The sequence below is a fragment of the Psammomys obesus genome, unplaced genomic scaffold, assembly GCF_907164565.1.
Source record: "Psammomys obesus unplaced genomic scaffold, mPsaObe1.curated_primary_1811, whole genome shotgun sequence".
Taxonomy (NCBI): domain Eukaryota; kingdom Metazoa; phylum Chordata; class Mammalia; order Rodentia; family Muridae; genus Psammomys; species Psammomys obesus.
Genome location: NW_026591643.1, coordinates 7349828 through 7365524, shown reverse-complemented (window position 1 = coordinate 7365524; position 15697 = coordinate 7349828). Strand labels below are relative to the sequence as shown.

The 15697-nt window shown below is 39.1% G+C and overlaps 1 protein-coding gene across 3 annotated transcripts in view; it reads left to right on the top strand.

Annotated features, from left to right (window-relative positions):
- Positions 1-15697, top strand: part of Astn2 (astrotactin 2) — a 1010996-nt gene that overhangs the window by 633929 nt on the left and 361370 nt on the right. For all 3 annotated transcript variants that reach the window (XM_055611729.1, XM_055611728.1, XM_055611727.1), the window contains one exon: positions 2684-2872. In XM_055611729.1, coding sequence (XP_055467704.1) covers positions 2684-2872 — 189 coding nt within the window. The remainder of the gene's footprint in view (positions 1-2683; positions 2873-15697) is intronic.

Below are 15697 nucleotides of genomic sequence, written 5' to 3'. Positions count from 1 at the left end.
GATCTATCAAAATTTTAAAATTCATAAACCATTGACCCAGCAATCCCTCTTCTAAGAATCTGTCTTACAGATTATAAACATGTGCACAGTGATATATCTACAAAGATCTTCATTCTGGCAGTATTTGCAATAACAAATAGCTACAAACGGCCAAAGTGCCCATCAATAAAAATTAGTTAAAAGCATTATGGTGCATTTGTACTGTACAGTGCCAAATAACCATTTTAGAGACAGATCCATAAGTCAATGGCTTGAAAAAATATCTCTAACAACATTAGGTACAAATGCATATCTTATGAAAATACGTTCTGATTTTTATGTCTATAATTAAGGATACATTTGTGATTTCATCTCTATGTATATTATATGTGATATTCGTATATAAATATGTATTTTAAAAAGTTGGAAACATTTTAATAGGTTATATAACAGATAACAGTGATGAGAGCAGTAAAGGAAGCCTGTGGTAGGGAAAAGCTCCACGTTTTACTTTACACACATTGATTTTGTTTACACATCTCCAGCAAGCATGTATTTACTCACAATTGTGCAGGAATTTTGTGGACGAGTGGGTAAAGAAAGAATACTGAAGAGTAAATCCTACTCGGTTTACTCAGTAAACCACTTGTTCATACTGACTTGGAGCCTTCTGGGATCACGGGTGCAATTAGACTTAACTGAGGAACTGCAATCTGGTCTGTACTCTGGTGTCCATTCGGCTCACCTGTGTTGAAGTTGTGTTGAAGGGAATTTAGTTGTGCCTAACAGATGTGGAGGAGAGGGTGGATGAGGAATAGATTTCAGCAAGAATCCTGGACTTGGCCTCTTTCTGGGGGCCCTCTGCTGTACTTTGTGTATGAACTTGTGACCTACGGACAGGTAACCAAAGCCTCCATGAAGTACTCTGAGGGACCAGCAGGAAGTCGCAAAAGAGTGACAGCTTGCTTTATGCATAGAGTATCATGGCGTTTCATTGGAGTGGTCTTGAATCAATTTTTCAATGCAACTTGTCCATTTTCTGCCTTCAAGTAGGCTCCATGTATTGAGCATTCGTCAGCTACAACTCCTGGCTACATGGCTACGTATTCCAGCCAAACTACTGCACTCATTGTCTTATGAGTTCCTAAGTCACCTTACTCCCAAATTTGAGTAATCTCCACTGTGTCTGAGAGGAAAGACAAATGAGAGCCTACATGCTGCGTGATGCTTCAAATGGAACACTAACCAGGCTCAAATGTAAATAGAAAATACTAGATTTGGAGAGTACTAGGCTTGCAAACAATGATTGGTTACTAAACAGACTTGAACTTGAATGCCAGATTTGCCCCTCACAGTGATATGGTTCACCTTTGAATCCTTATTTTTCTAATGTTTTCAGTGAGGGAGGTGATATTAATTTTACTCATTATGCTAAAATTAACACATGATTTGACCAGTGGATAGGGCAGACTTAGTACATAGAAATACCCCCATGATTGCTACTACTGTAATGAACTTCATAGGTTCAATGACGCTTTATTTTTGTAGTCAACATATCATGTGATCCCATGATGTACCAGTGAGAAATGGCCAGATGGGAGGGTCTCCCCAGGAACCAAAGCAGTTAAGTGACTTTCTCATGCTCACGGGCCGGTGTGTGGGAGAGTACAAGCTGGCTCCTGATGGGAAATCCTGTCTAATGCTCTCAGATGTCTGTGAGGGTCCCAAACCGGGCTCCAAATTCAATGACACCCTCTTTGGAGAGATGCTCCATGGCTACAACAACCAGACCCAGCACATAAACCAAGGCCAAGTCTTTCAAACACATTTGTTGGGTCTCTCCAATTATGCTGATTATTCTCTTACCTGATTATTGATTTCTGCACAGATACTCTGTATTTAAATCTATAAAAGAACTATGAAAGGACATATACTCAAAAATTGCTATATACTGTATACTATTTAAAGGACATATACTCAAAAAAAGTTTCTGTGTTAATTTTCAGGTGTGGAGACTAGTGTTCCTCTTCTCCTACCTCACTAACTCATTGTTGTCTACTGAAAACACTGAAAACATATTTAAGTTGAAACTCTTATTTCTACTCTCCATTCTGATATCTGTTTGGTCCACAAAGGAGCCCGTCCCTATTTCAAAGGCATGTCGAGGGTTCATGTGGCTGTCAGACACTGAGCGACAAGGGGAGACTACTAACACTGATGACTGAGCAGGAGTTGTCTCTGCAACTGTGTGCACTGTCCATGATCCTGACGGGTCACCTCTGCTACAAGGGCAATGAAAACTTTAACTTTTCCTAGTGCATTCAACCTTGGTTGACAGATAGACTGGGAATAGATGCTTATTTGGGAAACTAGTTGATAATTCCCTGTGAATTGGTCTGTCGTGCTTTCTAAATCAGTATGTTTGTGGGAAACTGCTTTTAAGCCTTTTTTATGTGTGGCTGTGCTTACTGGTGTCTCCCTCAGCTCCTTTAAAGAGTCACAAATGACTTTCCTTTAATTTATCAATTTTCAGGATTAATCTGATTCTCTCTAGAGACCTGTGCCCTAGATAGATTTCAACCAAATTAGCCATCTCCATGCTTAAACTATGACCTGTTTTTAGGCAAAGGAGCCCCTGGTTTAGGTCACTGTCAGTGGGTGCACCTAGCATGTGAAGTTAACCCTCAGCTGTCTTGGTGTGCAGGTGTGTGGAAGAGTACAAGCTGGCTCCAGATGGGAAATCCTGTCTAATGCTCTCGGATGTCTGTGAGGGTCCCAAGTGCCTCAAACCGGACTCCAAATTCAATGACACCCTCTTTGGAGAGATGCTCCATGGCTACAACAACCGGACCCAGCACGTAAACCAAGGCCAAGTCTTTCAAATGACTTTCAGGTATGGGGCAGATATATTTACAGTCTGTATATTTACAGTCACTGGTGAAGAGTCCAGGCTTGGGGAGGAAAGTATGGACATGGTGGAGCAGAACCCTCTTGTGTTTCCCAATACTCTCCATGGGGAAATTAGAAGCCATCAAATTGTATTCCATCGGTAGCTTTTCCACTAAGGTGTGATTGTTATTTGTTTTACCCTCCTCTTCTATGTCTATGCATATATTTTCATTTCAAAGTTAGTAAACCTATGCATATATTTTCATTTCATGTTAGTAAACCTAATGAATCTTTTTTTAATCAATTTGTCTTTTAGTTTATTGAAAGCTAAGTATACTATAGATGCTATTCTGAAATTTCAAAACTAATGGCATGTAATTAATAAAAAATAAAAATCTTATCACCTAGAAACATTCTGCATTAACATTTTCCCAAATGCTTCTAAGGCATCTGTGTCCTTCACTGTTCCCCTTCTCTCTCTCTATTTGTCTATCTACACAGGCATACATAAGCTCCTTAAATCTCAGTAGAGCTTTTTAGAAATTGCTTTTTTGTCCTAGTAAAATCATAAAGACTTTTTCTCTGTTAGTGATACAGTAGTACATGACTAATTAAAAGAAACATATATTCAATGGAAAAAAAGACAGAACAATGTCTTGGTTTGATCACGTTATACAAAGAATCAGCATGCAGAATTGATATAAAGGGCTTTCTTGGACAATTGAAGAAAGCCGGGTCATTCAGGAAAGATGCACTGGGATGAAGTTTATTTATACTTTTATAAAGATCTTTTTGAGGGTATAGTGAGAAGACTTTATCCAAGTATAAAAGTAGATTTTCTTTGAGCAACAAAAGTCCCCTTTATTGTATACAATTACTCATTAAAAAGGGAGTAAGCTATCATTACAAAACAGAGTCCTCCTTCTCACTGTAGAGACCATCAGAATCAGCAGTAACACATATCACCCAACCCATCATCTTGTCAACAGTAGCATTTATTGAGATGGGAAAGTCAATGTGGCCACTTTTTTTTTTAAATCTTTTATTTTTTTTATTAATTACACTTTATTCATTTTGTATCCCCCCATAAGCCCCTCCCTCCTCCCCTGCCGATCCCACCCTCCCTCCCCTTTCTGCATGCATGCCACTCCCCAAGTCCACTGATAGGGGAGGTCCTCCTCTCCTTCTTTCTGATCTTAGTCTATCAGTTCTCATCAAAAGTGGCTGCATTGTCCTCTACTGTGGCCTGGTAAGGCTGCTCCCCCTCAGGGGGAAGTGATCAACGAGCAGGCCAATCAGATTATGTCAGAGGCAGTCCCTCTTCCCATTACTATGTAACCCACTTGGACACTGAACTGCCATGGGCTACACCTGTGCAGGGGTTCCAGGTCATCTCCACAAATAGTCCTTGGTTGGAGTATGAGTCTCTGGGAAGTTCCCTGTGTTCAAATTATCTTGTTCTGTTGCTCTGCTTGTGGAGTTCCCGTTCCCTCCAGCTCTTACTATTTCCCACTTCTTACATAAAATTCCATTCACTCTGCCCATCAGTTGGCCATCAGGCTCAGCATCTGCTTTGACAGTCTATACTGCAGAAGCTTTCAGAGGCCCTCTGTGGCAGGTTTCAAGGTTGTTTCCTGTTTTCTTCTGGCTTTCAGAGGCCCTCTGTAGCGGGTTCCAAGGTTGTTTCCTATTTTCGTTTTCTTCTGATGTACATCCTCTTTGCCTTTCAGGATGGGGATTGAACATTTTAGTTAGGGTCCTCTCTTTTGCTTAGTTTGTTTAGATGTACAGCTTTTAGTGGGTTTATTCTATACTGTATGTTTATATGAGTGAGTATATACCGTGAGTGTCTTTTTGCTTCTGGGTCAACTCACTCAGGATGATCCTTTCCAGGTCCCACCATTTACCTGCAAATTTCATGATTTCCTTATTTTTCATTGCTGAGTAATACTCCATTGTATAGATGTACCACAGTTTCTGCATCCATTCTTCAGTTGAGGGGCATCTGGGTTGTTTCCAGCTTCTGGCTATTACAAATAAAGCTGCTACAAACATGGTTGAACAAATGTCCTTGTTGTGTACTTGCGCCTCTTTTGGGTATATGCCTAGGAGTGGTATGGCTGGATCTTGAGGAAGCGCTATTCCTAGTTGTCTGAGAAAGCGCCAGATTGATTTCCAGAGTGGTTGTACCAGTTTACATTCCCACCAGCAATGGAGAAGGGTTCCCCTTTCTCCACAACCTCTCCAGCATGTGTTGTCCCTTGAGATTTTCATCTTGGCCATTCTGATGGGTGTAAGGTGAAATCTCAGGGTTGTTTTGATTTGCATTTCCCTAATGGCTAATGAGGTTGAGCATTTCTTTAAGTGCTTCTCTGCCATTCGATATTCCTCTGCAGAGAATTCTCTCTTTAGCTCTGTTCCCCATTTTTTAAGTGGATTACTTGGTTTGTTGCTTTTCAGCTTGTTTAGTTCTTTATATATATTGGATATGAGTCCTCTGTCAGATAAAGGGTTGGTGATGATTCTTTCCCAATCTGTAGGCAGTCGCTTTGTTTTGATGACGGTATCCTTTGCTTTACAGAAGCTTTTCAATTTCATGAGGTCCCATTTATTGATTGTTGCTCTTAGAGCCTGTGCTGTTGGTGTTCTGTTCAGGAAGTTTTCTCCTGTACCAATGAGTTCTAGGGTATTCCCCACTTTTTTTTCTAGCCGATTTAATGTGTCTGGTTTTATGTTGAGGTCTTTGATCCACTTGGACTTCAGTTTTGTGCAGGGTGATAAGTATGGATCTATTTGCATTTTTCTACATGTAGACATCCAGTTGGACCAGCACCATTTGTTGAAGATGCTATCTTTTTTCCATTGTATGGTTTTGGCATCTTTGTCAAAAATCAGGTGTCCGTAAGTGTGTGGGTTTATTTCTGGGTCTTCTGTTCGATTCCATTGATCCACCATTCTGTTTCTATGCCAGTACCATGCAGTTTTTATAACTGTTGCTCTATAGTACAGCTTGAGATCAGGGATGGAGATACCTCCAGAGGATCTTTTATTGTAGAGGATTGTTTTAGCAATTCTTGGTTTCTTGTTATTCCATACGAAGTTGAGAATTTTTCTTTCCAGGGCTGTAAAGAATTGTGTTGGCAATTTGATGGGAATTGCATTAAATCTGTAGATTGCTTTTGGTAAGATGGCCATTTTTACTATGTTAATCCTGCCAAGCCATGAGCATGGGAGATCTTTCCATCTTCTCATCTTTTTGGTGTATCTTCCTCTAATTCCTTCTTCAGAGACTTGAAATTTTTTTCATACAAGTCTTTGACTTGCTTGGTTAGGGTTACGCCAAGGTACTTTATGTCATTTGTGGCTATTGTGAATGGTGTTGTTTCTCTAATTTCTTTCTCAGCCCTTTTGTCTTTTGTATACAGGAGTGCTACTGATTTTTTTGAGTTAATTTTGTATCCGGCCACTTTGCTGAAGGTGTTTATCAGCTGTAGGAGTTCCCTGGTAGAGTTTTTGGGGTCACTCATATATACTATCATATCATCTGCAAATAGTGATAATTTGACTTCTTCCTTTCCCATCTGTATCCCCTTGATCTCCTTCGACTGTCTTATTGCTCTAGCAAGGACTTCCAGCACTATGTTGAAGAGATATGGAGACAGTGGGCAGCCTTGTCTTGTCCCTGATTTCAGAGGTATTGCTTTAAGTTTCTCTCCGTTCAGTTTGATGTTGACTATAGGCTTGCTGTATTTCACCTTTACTATGTTTAGATATGTGCCTTGTATCCCTGATCTCTCCAGTACTTTAAACATGAATGGATGTTGGATTTTGTCAAATGCTTTTTCAGCATCTAGGGAGATTATCATGTGGTTTTTTTCTTTCAGTTTGTTAATATGGTGGATCACATTGATGGATTTCCGTATATTGAACCACCCCTGCATACCTGGGATGAAGCCTACTTGGTCATAGTGGATAATATCTTTGATGTGTTCTTGGATCCGGTTTGCAAGTATTTTGTTAAGTATTTTTGCATCAATGTTCATAAGGGAGATTGGCCTGAAATTGTCTTTCTTTGTTGAGTCTTTGTGAGGTTTAGGTACCAAGGTGATTGTGGCTTCATAGAATGAGTTTGGTAATGTTCCTTCTGTTTCTATTTTGTGGAATAGTTTGAAGAGAATTGGAGTTAGCTCTTCTTTGAAGGTCTGGTAGAATTCTGCGCTGAAGCCATCTGGTCCTGGGCTTTTTTTGGATGGGAGACTTTTGATGACTGCTTCTATTTCTTTGGGGGATATAGGACTATTTAGTTGATTTACCTGGTCCTGATTCAGCTTTGGTGAGTCAAATCGATCAAGAAAATTGTCCATTTCATTTAGATTTTCAAATTTTGTGGCATATAGACTTTTGAAGTAAGTCCTAATGATTGTTTGGATTTCCTCAGTGTCTGTAGTTATGTCCCCCTTTTCATTTCTGATTTTGTTGTTTGGGTGGTGTCTCTCTGCCTTTTAGTTAGCTTGGCTAAGGGTTTTGTCTATCTTGTTGATTTTCTCAAAGAACCAGCTCTTGGTTTCATTGATTCTTTGAATTGTTTTATTTGTTTCTAATTGATTGATTTCAGCCCTGAGTTTGATTATTTCCAGCCGTCTACTCCTTTTTGGTGTGTCTGCTTCTTCTTTTTCTAGGGTTTTTAAGTGAGCCATTAAGTTGCTTGAATGAGCTGTCTCGAATTTCTTCTTGAAGGCACTTAGTGCTATGAACTTTCCTCTTAGCACTGCTTTCATTGTGTCCCACAAGTTAGGGTATGTTGTGTCTTCATTTTCATTGAGTTCTAGAAAGGCTTTAATTTCTTTCTTTATTTCTTCCCTGACCCAGCTGTCATTTAGTAACAAGTTGTTCAGTTTCCATGAGTGTGTAGGCTTTTTGCTATTTCTGTTGTTGTTGAAGTCCAGCTTTCTTCCATGGTGATCAGACAGGATACAAGGGATTATTTCAGTCTTCTTGTATCTGTTGAGGCTTGCTTTGTGACCAACTATATGGTCTATTTTGGAGAAGGTTCCATGAGGTGCTGAGAAGAAGGTAAATTCTTTTGTGTTTGGGTGTAAAGTTCTGTAGATGTCTGTGAGGTCCATTTGATTCATGACCTCTGTCAGAGATATTGTTTCTTTGTTTAATTTCTGTTTTGTTGACCTGTCCTTTGTTGAGAGTGGGGTGTTGAAGTCTCCCACTATTAATGTGTGGGGATCTATATGTGGTTTAAATTTTATCAATGTTTCTTTTACAAATGTGGGTGCTCTTGTATTTGGGGCATAGATGTTCAGGATTGTGATGTCTTCCTGGTGGAATTTTCCCTTGATGAGTATAAAGTGTCCTTCCTCATCTCTTTTTATTAATTTTGGTTGAAAGTCTATTTTATCAGATATTAGAATGGCTACTCCTGCTTGTTTCTTGGGTCCATTTGCTTGGAAAGTCATCTTCCAACCTTTTACCCTCAGGTAATGTCTATCTTTGTGTCTTAGGTGTGTTTCTTGTATGCAACAGATTGCTGGGTTTTGTTTACATATCCATTCTGTTAATCTGTGTCTTTCTACTGGAGAGTTGAGTCCATTGATGTTGAGAGAGATTAATGACCAGTGGCTGTTAGATCCTTTGATTTTGATGTTGGCTGTGTTCATAAGTTTGTGTGCTTGGTTGCTTTTTGTTTTGCTGTAGTAAGGTTAATTATTTCCTGTGTTTTCTTGACAGAAGCTAATTTTCTTGGGTTGTATTTTCCCTTCCAGTGTCTTCTGTAATGCTGGATTTGTGTGTAGGTATTGTTGAAATTTGTTTTTGTCATTGAATATCTTGTTTTCTCCATCTATGAGGACTGAGAGTTTTGCAGGGTATAGTAGCCTGGGTTGACATCTGTGTTCTCTTAGGGTCTGCATGATATCTGTCCAGGCCCTTCTGGCTTTCATAGTTTCTGTTGAAAAGTCAGGTGTGATTCTAATGGGTTTGCCATTATATGTTACTTGGCCTTTTTCCCTTGCAGCTTTTAGTATTTTTTCTTTGTTCTGTATACTTCCTGTTTTGATTATTATGTGGCGGAAGGATTTTCTTTTCTGGTCAAATTTCTTGGGTGTTCTGTAGGCCTCATGTATCCTTATTGGTGGCCACTTTTTATTAAGAATTATGCTCTATTAAATTTATTTCCACTGTTTTGGATATCACAAATATCATAACATATTACTATTATTGCTGATCTTTTCACCAATATTATTGCTAAAAACTATGATAATTAGCATCAACATTAATTCAGCACACACCTAAAATATTTCCTCTACCATCATCTATTAACTTGTGCACCCTTACAATGGGACTGTGAAATAGAGACTCCTATTTTCTCCTTTCCACAAATGAAAAACTGAAAAGTAAAATAACCTTAAATAAACCTCTTTTCTAGGAAATTAGAGATCATATACACTGCTACTTTGATGAATTAAAATATTTTTGAGTGACCTCATCTTATATTTTACTGCTTAAAAGTAAGTGCCATAAAATGAAGTGGCTAGACCCACTGAAAGTTAGGGTTCAGAATCAGCTGTAAAAATGAGACGTCATGACATCAGATACCTTGATACTTAAGCATAGCTGTCACAAGGGTGTTATGTGTTTGCTTAAAGTATAAATATGAGGTTTCAAGGAAACAATTCACAGTGGAATCTACTGTGGCTTGAACGGAGTTTTAAATATGCCTCTGTTGGGCTAGATAGCAAGAGTAAGGTTGAAAGCTGACTGCTGACATGAAGTATTACTTAGCTAATACTTGGCAGATAAGTAGAAGTCAGCACTGGAAATGGTTTTAATCTAAGAGGGGAACAAAGTTGGTTGCTTCAGGAAATGAGAGAGAGTGTGTCATTGAGAAGGATGATACAGGATTAATGATAGGAAATGGTGTGCTAGACCAAGTCTGTTTCCTAACAGTCATGAGGAAATCCTTAAATCATGCAAGGAGGGGAGTATGTAATGAATAAATTACATTTTTTACCTCACTGGAGGATTGTGGAAAGGTTATATGGAAAGTGTGAAAATAAGGGTGTCAATCAGGTGTCTGTAGTGGAAGATCTATGTGTGCTTGAGGTTTCACCTTGAGATGATAGAAATTATATCCAAGAGAAAAGGAATTTGAAGCAAAAATTATGAGATCCATTGAATAGTTTCAAGGGAAGGGAAGAGTTGAGATAAAATTCAAGAGTGAAAGAAGTGATTGGCAGTCACAGTGGAAGTTTTAACAGCCTGAACTTCCAATTGTTAGTTCTTTTCATTGCTCAGGTGCTCAAGCCAAAACTCAATACAGCTTCACAGGAAGGTCTGTGAAAGAAATCAAAGGACAATCTAGATGAAGTATTACTCAAAGCTGAGATTGTACAAAACTAGCTTATATAAATTTAACAGTTTACAGATGTGTCATATAATAATGTGTCATATAATAATGCAAAGTGTTACTATCGCTGCTTGTAAGAAGGGGGGAAACAAAATAAATAAATCATTGCTTCTCTTTGTGGAAGTAATTTACAAGCATAAACAATGACATGCACAATTGAAGAATAAAAGTAAATTTTAATTCACAAAGCAGCATTCTAAGAAAGACTTGTATTTTCCAAAGAATAGCCACATAAAATCCTTTAAGATGAATTAGAAGGAAGAATAAAAGTATCTCTGAGAACAAGGCATGGGAACTGAACTTTGAAGGGGTAGCAAAGAGTGCCTTTTGGAAGAAAGCTATAAGGGCATTTTCCTGTCCAAGAAAGTTTCTGTAAATCCCAGGGAACAGATCCGAGCTACACATGCTTGCATGTCTCAGTTTCATGACAAGCATGCTTCTTTTGCCTCATTTGGGAATGGTTTCGTTTATCAGGCAGCAGTTATGGTGATGACCACCATGTATCTTGGATGCTGGTTGATTTCTCATGGTAACTACTGGAGTGTCTGTCTGACCTGTGATAAATGATCAAATGTACAAGTTTCTATTCTGTTATATAAGAATCAGCTTAATTTAAAGGGAAGACCCAAACGGGCACAAACTTGCTAAATCCTGAAAAGAGAAGAGGCAGGGGTTCCTGTGTCTGCCAAGAAGCCCTCAAGTTTCTCACCATCAAAGGCAGTTGTCATTTCTCACTTCCTCCTCCTTCTCTTCCTTTTTCCAAGTAGTCTCTGGTCCAGCCTAGCAAGTAGCCAGCAGGCACTTCTACAGCCATCCTTCCATATGCTTCCTTTCCTGACAGCTGCCTTGCGTGAGACGTCCAAACCCACACTGTCTATAGCCATGTCACAGCACAGCTCTGCTTTGTTCTCCCTGCCCCCCACCATACAGCCTGATACCTGCGGATCAAAGACTTTCAATTTCATCCCTTAAAGAAAAAAAACCTAAAAGAACAACCTGGATTGCTTTACAAAATGCTTTAAAGTTAATTCTGAATAAGATGAGTATAAAGATAGACTAGTTGAAGCTTAGTGTATACTATATTTCACCATGATTTGAGACTTCTCTGAGTCCCTTCTCTGAGACTGAAATTTAGATTCCTAACTCTAATATCATAGCTCCCTCTATTTTAAGTTCTGAAGGAAAAAAATAAGAGTATGCTACTTCTTCATTTCATGTGGTTGGCACAGCCATGTGTTCCACACTCACTCTCAGTTTGCAGTCAGTAGCCAGGTTCCATGGGAGAATTCCAGGTTCACTACCAACAGGAGGCTACCTCGCTCAAGCTGCTGTATGTAGGCTGCATACATATACATACACAATACATATACATGGAGAGATGTTTAGAATCCCTTCCAGGACTAAGTTATGCAGAACATGTGAGTAGTAAGCCTAGTGTGAGCCTACACTGTGGAACAAAAGGATCAGAGGAAGGAAATGTGCAGAAGAAATGGTCAGACACTCTGGGAGAAAAGAAACACAGATGAAGAGAATAAAAAACAAGCCAAGAGGTAATTAAAGACAGGTGACAGCTCTGCAAGGGCTGAAGAGATGAAGTAGATATACACACAAATTAGGGAGTTGGGATATTTTGAAGGCTCAAGGGGTTGAAAAAAACATGAAGAAGAAATGAAATAACAGAAAAAGAAAGACATTGTGTTCATATGGAATTGAAATGTGGTTTCTTCCAAGGAGGGTGGGTGATCATGTTTAAGAAACTTCCTGGTTCTGAGAGAGATTAAGAACCAAGTACAAATGGGCAGGAATGGACATAAAAGCTTTCAGTAAAAATGTCAAGTGCTGTGAAAATGTAAAGAGCCTATGGTCTCATATCAGACTAACCCTAAACTCAGCTAGTGGTCAGGCTTTCTTTCTAATTCCTTTTGGTCTGGTGCTGGTATTAATGACCCAGAGAGAGATGCTATCTTTTGATCAGTGTGGGAATCAGCAGACCTGCGGACGGGAGATAAACTCACAAGCTGATGGCCTTTGATAGCTTCTTATTTGTTGTTTTTACTCCACCCCTCTTCTATCCATCCTATTTCATTCCAAGGAGGAAGAAAGGTCAATGTGGGTAACAGCTTGTAGAGGCTAGGATAAACATCAGCCAGGAGCTATTATTGAGCCTGGGGTCTCAGAAATGGCAGAGGAAAAGTTGCTTAAGAAAAGAGGTGAGCAAATTAAGATAGGAGATTTTGCAAAAGCTCCATCATCAAAAAATAAGGCAGCTCTGCTAGTGACAGACATTTAGTCACAGGTCTCAATAATGACCTGTGAAGACTATGAGCTCGTGATAGAGTTACTAGGAAGGCAGTTTCCAATCTGCTCTGTTTATCATATGCGCATATCTTAAAGCAAAACAAGAGAGTTCCGATTAAAAGGTGGAATTTCAGAATCAGCACCCAAACACCCACACTTGGTGAGACAAAGGGCTGTCTTTAAGAATCTGAAGAGAGCTGGTCTTCATCAGTGATGGTGCCTTATTCCATATGTGAGGACACTGAGTCAGATCGCAGGAAGGGAAAGTTGTTCCAAACGGTTCTTTTTAAAAGTCTCTCTTTGCTGTGTTAATTACATACTCTATTTCTGGATCTTCCTTTTTTCACCCTTTCCTTTTTTTTTTTTTTTTTAAATCTTTAAGCGTGTGTGTAGCTTGTATATGGCTTTTCCGAATAGCATATTGTTTAAGTTTTTCCAGTACCTATTACAAAGTAGCCATCAATTTAGCCCTACAAAAGGAAATAGATAGATCTCAAAATGTACTAGTCTAAGCCTTGAAAACAATCAGTTTCAAAATCTTTGTGATGGGTAGGTCAGCATTTTTGTGTTAATTATATTACATTTATCATAGAATGGCAGAGACCCTATTCATCCCGGTATTTAGAATCTGATCTGACAGAAGAATCATCTTTATGTACTTCTGTGAATGCTGCTATAGGAATGTCAGGCATGGAGGAATCCAGTACCCAGAAACAGCATTTAGTTCATACAAAATCTTATATTAGAGGTGGCATTTGCCTAAGATTCCTTGTAAGTTATGGATTTTCCACCCCTCTCTAGTATTTGGTCTATGACACAGGTACCACTATCATTTAATTATCACAGCACCAGAAAGCAGCCATTACTATTATAAGTATTTCTTAGTTATAGAAGGGAACTTTACTCTCACAAGTTCTTCCTACAATAGTAAAGGGATTTGGTTCCTGAGGTCAAAAAAGAAGGGGGGGGCTTTCTTTCTTAGTCTCTTTCTTTATATTTTTTCTGTTGTAAAATCTGTATTGTGTGTGTACATCAAAATTCACTAGTTTGTGCCTTGTAAACAATCAATTACAAAATCTCAGTGATGGATAGGAAAACATTCTGTATATATACAGAATATATATGTATATAAAGTACAAATATTGAATGTATATTGTTCAATTAGTTCGGAGGTAAGTGCTGGGGCTAGGGTCATCCTCTCAATTCTTCCCCACTCTATACATATATTTAAGAAATGCACACACGTACTAATGAGTGTACATATATTAATGAATGCCACACTTAGTAACAAACATGAACATACTTTAATGAGGGATGCACAAACATTAGTGAAAGTTTAAATGACATTGTCAAGGCAGAAACAGAAGCTCTGCCGCTTGTGCTGTGTGTGCCTGTGGGAGATAGACCTGTGAGCTTGCTGCTATGTTAGTTAGAAAGAACAGAAGTTCAGAGCTTCCCCTGGAGTGCTGAAGACAGCCTTGTTTATACAACTAAACTCTCAAATGTGTTAATTCATCTATGACCCTTTTCTTTTTGTGTGAATGTCCTGCAGTGAAATATATTTCATCAGGAATGAGGGACTCATCATATATATACGAAATGTGACATTGGACGGTGGGAGGTTACTCCCTTCCCTCCAGCATGATATCGGAAATATTAGATGACGAGTCTAGCAATGGCATAGGCCACCAAGAAGGTCCATGGAAACAGTGAGGCTGACTGGCCTGCGCCTCGGTCATCTCGCTTCCTGCTTCCCTTTCACTCTTAACAACTTATCACATCCTCAGACCTATTTTAAATTCCTTTGTTCATAACTGATGCTGTAGAAGCATGCTTTTCCATTTTTTTCAATGTCTGTTTGTGAGCAGCATGGGTAGATATTTCTCCCATCACATATAGAAAGAGTAATGTAACCATTACATTCTTTCCTTCTTCTACATTCTTTGGTCCTTTGGTTTCAGGGTCCTTTGAATGCTGAGCAAGAGCCACATCACTGAGCTACCCACCTCAGATATCTAACATAGTTTCTGAATTTAATAGACAAGGTGAGAGGGGTTCATTGCATAGTAACAAAAAGCACACAGCTTATAAGTAGTGGAGCCATTTGTCAGATATGTCTATGTGCCTTTGGGATCAATAAAGCATATAATCCACACCATCAATACTGGACCTGAAAACCGTTTGTCCCTTTAGAATTCTGAACTCATAAATTATATCAGTACATATGAAATGCTTATTTTCATATTAGTCATTAAGGGTAATGTCCTAAAATTCAGGCTCTACTTCAGTAGGTTATAGATGGCACTTGAAAACCTGAATATCCAATGACCTCCTGAATCTGTGACCCCCACTTTGAATAGCAAGATGTTAGACCACAGTTTCATTCTGAGTGGAGAGCATAGATGCTTAAGTGGTATGAAGATGAAGAATTTTTGCTCTTCTATTTGCCTGTTTGTAATTAGGCACCACGTTTCTAGGCCCATGACAAAGGAGACAATGGGGAGAGCAATGGAGTCCTATGGAAGCTTCTTTCCCATAACCCTTTCTCCAATGACTAAGTACAGAGAATATGTTTCAGTTTTCAGACCCAGGGAAAACTGTTCTTCTTTTCTGTCTTATAATGCCTCAGAGCATAATACAGGGCAGTTTGTCTAGAGACCGTGTACCTTGCTTCACAGATGGGCACAAGGATACTCGGAGAGCAGCTCCAACGAGGGGGTTGATTATACAAAGGAGGCTCCTGCCTCTGTGTAGAGAGCCAGGGTTGAGGTCCAGGTCCACACCTCCTGCGCATGCTCTGGCTATAATTCCTGCCATAATTCCAGCCATTACAGCATGAAATAGAAAGCTACTTTACCTCAAAGAGATTGATTTTAGCCTGCTTTAGGGAAGCAACAGAAGAATTCCAACTCCAGAAGAGTTGAAAGTAGCTCGTCTAGAACGGACACAGGCTAAAGTGAAAACTTTTGTCTTTTTAAATTACTGAGACAAGATCTCCTCATGTGAACACTACTAGTTTAATTGGGGGAAATATAAAATTAAAGCTAGCAAAGATAACTCTTAGGTATATGTGTGTGTGTGTGTGTGTGTGTGTGTGTGTGTGTGTGTGTGTGT